Here is a 5,920-nt window from a genome sequence, read left to right on the forward strand (position 1 = left end):
CTAATGGAATGACACCAGTCACTAGAACAATCTGACACTGAAGTTTAGAAACTTCCATTTAGTAGTTATTAGAGCTATAATGCATCTTTGAAATAAGGACAGGAAGGAAATAAGGGTTAGTTACCTTCACAAATTAGATTTCGAATTCTAGTGCTGGTAAGGGCAAAAAGTAGTTTCCAGGAGAAGCTATCACTGTCTGCTGTTCTAAAATACAGGCCATCTATTATCAGCCACGCCTGAGAGAGTCTAACAGTGCCAAGGGACAGACGACAGGGTTTTCAGATGATGTAGCTAAACAGTGGGCGCTCCAGTGTGTTACATTTGTGTAAGGATCCAGAGGCAGCAAGTGACGTTAAATGATATTTAGGCCCAATTTTAGAGTAAAGAAAGATAAGTTCACAAAGACAATCTGCATTGTATGATACGTAGGTAACTATGGGCAGGGGGGGGGGTGAATTTATATTTTAAAATCACTACAAAAGGCTTGCAGTAAAATGACCCTTATAGTGTATTGTTTTGCAAACCATTATCCAGTGCCATGGAGGACCATTTTTGCCTATTTGATTCAGATTGTCTTTGAGGTTTTCTTAAGGCTGCTATACACTTATCTAAAAAGGTGAATAGTCTCCGGACCCACCAAACCTATGGCAGTGTAATGATCCTTCTGAATAGCTGTAATTGGGGAGACAAGGCTGGAGAGAAATGAGTCCTGGGGTAATTCCTTTGGCAACCTATTAATGCTGTCATCAGCAGTGTCTGAGTTCATTTTTGATCTGAAGAGGCGATAGCGCTTTTCGAAAAGTTTTCTGTGGTCATGAGACTAATCCTGGAACCTGAAAGTCATTTCCAGCTTGACCACGCCACCACACTTTCCACAAAGCCACATCTCGTCTGAGTTCCTGGCCCTGGTCAGGGTTCTGAAAACAGCCGCAAATGTGTAGTCTCCGAGTGGGCACTTGTTTGTAAGTATTTATTTTCCGGAGCCCACTCAGGAGCAGAGAGAAGTTATAGGCTGTTATAGAGGACGGAACAATGAGTCAAAACAACGCCTCCCCACTTTTACACTAATGCATGGGGGAAATCCCCGGAACGCTAGCGTTTGATTATGAATGGAGATTGCTTTGGGGCGAGAGGGCTGGTGTTGAAAGGCTAGCAAAGAAGACTTGGAGATCCTGGCTTGGTCAAAGTACTAAAAGCCACTGGGTACTGTTGAAGTCCCACCCAATAAATCTTTCATAAGTAATTTCTGCAGCAAAAATATTGTTGAAAAGTATTTATTTACATCATAGTCATAAACCATTCCTTATCTGAACTTTAGTTAGTGGTTTTGTGTTAGAATAAATCATTTATATTTCCACAACTATTAAGAGCTAATAACCAAACAAGTCAGCTCCAGTAACATTATTTACATTCCTGCAATTTGACTACAAAGGTAACACTTTTAAGTCACAAAACAGAGCATACAAAAATATACTTTCTAAAAAAAATTCCAAATATTAATAGGCAGAAATATACAGCCATACTAAACCCAGGGAGTGATGGTTTTTTTTTCTATAGTAAGGCAACCCATTTACATGCAGACCCTGTAACATTGTCTACATCACACAAGGCACCAAGGACACTTTCAACACAATTGCATGCATCCTAGTTTCAGAGAATATATGTACATCCCCCTTTAAATAAGTTAACCTTTGACTCATTTTGAGATCATAAATGCTTTACTTTTTTTTCCCAAAGGTTCAGAACTTGGAGAACAGTGCACATCAAAAATACACAAAATCTGAATGGATATACACTGAAAAAATAGTCTTTACATTTCTCAACCACTCAAAAAGGAGCAGATATTGCTATGTCCCTCCCATCACATTGCACTTCTGTTCTCTGAGTTTATAATACATATTGCTTAAAGGGTTGAGATGACTAGATAAGCTTTGATTCACTGTTCTAGGGCCACAGAATGCAGCTTTATAAAGGCCATGCTTCACCCACTGTACAGCATCCCCCAAATCAGTCCCAAGCCATAAAGTGCACATCAGTTTTGCTTCTGCCTTTTTTGCTCTCCCCACCTGAAGGGATGAGCATCTCCCAACCTACTGTAGAAAAAGTCTCAGATCAATTCTGACATCCAGAGTCAAAAACCTGTAACCAGTCAAAATAAGAGAGGGGAAACAAAACCTAGTCAAACAACCCTTTAAAGTAGGGTCATGCCTCAGCCCTCTAGGCCAGGGACCCCCACCCAACCCCCTTCTGAGCCTCCCCATTACCTTGGGGTGACAGTCAACTCACCTAAGAGAGACTAAGGTGGGCTAACTTTTAGGAAGGACCTGCTTCTAAGTGGAAAGGGGTGGGGGCAGTGCTAGGCTCCTAAGGCCCTTTGCCCAACGAAATGAGGGAAGGGCAGGAATGGGTGGTAGTGTTTGTCGTGTAGCTCCAGTGGATGAAGGGCCTCAAGGAGCTGGTGTGTCAACCTGAGTCTCATCTCAAGGTGTCCGGGTCCGAGATGAGCAAGGGCCGAGTGACCCTCCACCAATAGTGCTGCTGTTGCTGCCGCACAGGGTCCCCCCAGCCTGCGCGCCCCCAGTGCAGGAGGTGCCGGAGGCGGCCGGCACCGTCGAGGAGGGGGCACTGCTCTTGCGTTCCTTCTGCCTCAGGTGGATCTTGGTGTGGCGCTTCCTCTCATCACTCCGGGCAAACTTGCGGCCACAGTAATCACAGGCAAAGGGCTTCTCGCCAGTGTGGGTGCGGATGTGGGTAGTGAGGTGGTCGCTGCGGCTGAAGTTGCGCATGCAGATCCGACACTGGAAGGGCTTGTGCCCCGTGTGGATTCGGATGTGCCGCGTTAGCTCGTCGGAGCGGGAGAAGCGCCGGTCACAGCCTTCTGCCGGGCACGGGTAGGGCCTCTCATGCACTGGGGTCTTGCTAGGCCTGTTGGGGTACTTTCGAGGCCTCAAAATAGGCCGCAGCGGCAGATGGTGTGGGTTATAGGCGGCAGCAGCGGCAGCTGCGGAGCCGCTGCCAGGTAGCCGGGGTCCCTCGCTGCCTCCACTGGCCCCTGGCCCTGTGGCCCCAGCACTGGGCCCTCCCAGGGTAAAGTTGCGGATGGTGGAAAGCGGAGTGAGTGGAGGGGGGACTCGCAGGGAGTCCAGGGGGCAGGGAAAGGGCTTGCGGTCTGGGCCAGCTGCACCATGTAGGTCTCTCTGGCACTGTGATGGGAAAAATCCAGGATAGTCTGGGATCATGGGGAAGAGACCCGGGTCCGTGGCTGGCTTGGGGGACGGGTAGGAAGGAGGTGGTGGGTAGGCCAGAGAGGAGGAGGTGGAGGTGGTGGCTGCCGACAGGAACGCCGAGGGGTCCTGGTAGAGGTCTCCTGCACAGCCCGAATAAGGAGGAGGCGGCGGTGGAGAGTAGAGGTGGTCCAGGTCAGGCTGGGTCTGGGACATGGTGCACACACCCAAGGGTCCAGTGGCCAGTGGGTTGGGGGAGGCAGAGGTGACGCTGGATGAGGCTGTGGTGGAAGCTGGGGAGGTGACCCCTTGCAGGATGCCTGCACTCACAATGTTGATGATGCCTTCTGGGTAGCAGCTAGCACCGGGGTACTGGGGGTCGATGGAGAACTTGCCCATGTACGTGAAGGTCTGGTTTCGGGGTGCAGAGACGGGAGCAAAGCTGCTGGGATACGGGAGATCCAAGGACCTCTTCTCTCCAGTCATGTCAATGTTGATCATGCCATCTGGGGAGGGGAAAGGAAGAATGGAGGTGGAGCAATGAGAATGCAGCCAAGAATCCCTTCTCACCCCCCGCTCACATGAGTCCAACCCCAAGGCCCAGGATCTTAGCACTGTAGAGCTGAGGCAGAGTTCAACAGGTGAGGAAATTGTGGCCCAAAGACAGTTAGAAGAGGCTAGCCCAAGATCCTACTGTGGCAGCCAGTGACAGTCTAGGACGCAAACTACCTCCAGGAAAGCAGATGAGCACTCCCAACCCCCATATACAGCCATCTGTGGCTCTAGTCCCCAATAAAAACACCCCAAAATAGCAACAACAGTATTAAAAATTCCCCATCTGCCTGGAACTTCTCTCCCTCTCCTTTGCCTGGGGCGGGTCTCACGGCTGGGGTAGACACCACCCAGAAGACTGATCCCAGCCACTGCCGCGAAGGTGTCAGCCTGAGAGGTGAGCCAAAGAAGGGGGTCATGATTTCCCGGCTGCTCCCCATCCCAGGTGCCTTCCTTTCCTCCCTCTCCCACTGCTGGAGGGAATCGGGCTCTGCGATGGAAGGAGGCTATAGATTTCCTTCCCCTCCCAACCTTTTCAGCCTTGCCCGACACCCGCGCGTCCTCGCCCCAGCCCAAAGACAGTGGCAGGGCTTCGGGGAAGGCGCGGGGGTTGCGGGAGACCACTTTCCACCGCATCGCCAAGGAGACTCGCGGCACCGGTGCCCGATGGGCCTCCCTAGGCAGCCAGGGGGCCGCTTCCCGCCGTTGCCCGCCCTCCACCTCCTCCTCCCCGCCTGGCCAACCCCCTCAATTTCGCGGGCGGCACGCAGGTGGGAGCGCTCCTGCAGGCCGCAGGGGGAGCGCGCTCCGAGATGTTCCCCGGGTCTCCCCTGCCGAGGAGGGAGCGGCGGACGCTTTCCTCTGGGGCTTCTCCGCCGCTCGGCTCTCCAGACGCGCAGCTTTCCTCCAGAGCCCCGAACTTTCCCGTCACTTTGCCCCTACCCCGGGAGAGGGGAGGCTGGGGTGCGGCCGGCGGAAAGGCCCGCACAAGCCCAGAAGCCTGGTGGGGCACCTCTCCTACTCTCACCCCTCGCCCGCCGGGGGCTGGGCGCGCCGCGGCGCACGCACGCTCGCTCGCTGGCAACCTGGTGCATCTGCCCGCGCGTCCAGCTCCAACGCCTGGATCCCCGCTCACGCGGGCTCCTCCTGCACCCCCTTCCATTCTTCAAAGCCAGCTGAGTCAACATCGTCCACCTCGCGCCCCGACCCTCTCCTCCAAGTCCTGCACATGCACCGAAACCCCCCCACCATCTCTGAGCTGCGTGGGTCCTGGTCCGCGAAGGGGGCACGCGGCTTACCTCCGGCCACTCCGTTCATCTGGTCAAAGGGGCCTCCCAGTTCGGCATTGGGGAAGATGGTCACCGACGTCGCGGCGAGGTCCTCCACCGGGTAGATGTTGTCAGACAGCTGGTGCACAAAACCACTGAGAGTTACTGGGATTTTGTCTACGGCCTTGGCGGTCATCATTTGCTCCTCGCACAACCTGGAGACCCAACTCCCTCGCTACCTGGAGTGTCAGAGAAGCCGTTTTGGAGAGGGATTGGACTGAGCCTAGGTAGGTATCTCCTTTTGCCCTCCACACTTAAAAGCAACTATCCACCTCAAAAAAAAATCTAACAGAAACAAAACTAGCAAACAAGTTGCTTTTTTTTAAGAAGAAAAATGGCTATTTGCCACTGACTCTCTCCTGTGTTCCGGCTGGGAAGCCAGGAGTTGCTGGTGTAGTGTTATTATTATAACAGTCAGTGTGTCCCCTCGCCGAGCTATTAATCAATTGCTGCTCTCCGGGTTAGACGGAAAGTGTTGCTCTAAGTATTTATGGGCAGGTCCTCAATGCCCGTGACGTCACTGCCCATATATGGACTGAGGAACAGGGCTGGGCCAGGCGGCTTTTGCCGTCACATGGCCGATTTGCATAGGGGCTCGGCTGCGCGGGCTCCTCCGGGCTCGCGACTCCCGGCTCGCAGCCCGCGAGTATCTGCGGGGGTCTGGGGCGCGGGGCCCGAGCCGCAGCCCGGGTCCAGAGCGCAGGGCCCGACGGGGATAGGGCGCGCCACGGGTCCGGCTTAGGCCACTGTGGGAGAGCGATCGGTCCGGGCTGCGGTGCGGCCTCCCGGGCGGGGAGGAATTCCGGTTCTCCGGGA

The 5,920-nt window shown here is 53.6% G+C and overlaps 1 protein-coding gene across 1 annotated transcript; it reads right to left on the bottom strand.

The window, feature by feature from the left end:
* Positions 1–1,313: 1,313 nt before the first annotated feature.
* On the bottom strand, positions 1,314–5,542 carry EGR2 (early growth response 2). The gene is made up of 2 exons (XM_007170851.2): positions 5,075–5,542; positions 1,314–3,730 (listed from the first exon to the last, which is right to left on the bottom strand). The coding sequence occupies exons 1-2, from the start codon at positions 5,241–5,243 to the stop codon at positions 2,481–2,483; spliced, it is 1,419 nt and encodes a 472-aa protein (XP_007170913.1). The 5' UTR covers positions 5,244–5,542; the 3' UTR covers positions 1,314–2,480.
* Between the last annotated feature and the right edge of the window lie 378 nt (positions 5,543–5,920).

The sequence above is a fragment of the Balaenoptera acutorostrata genome, chromosome 16 (genome assembly GCF_949987535.1).
Source record: "Balaenoptera acutorostrata chromosome 16, mBalAcu1.1, whole genome shotgun sequence".
NCBI lineage: Eukaryota > Metazoa > Chordata > Mammalia > Artiodactyla > Balaenopteridae > Balaenoptera > Balaenoptera acutorostrata.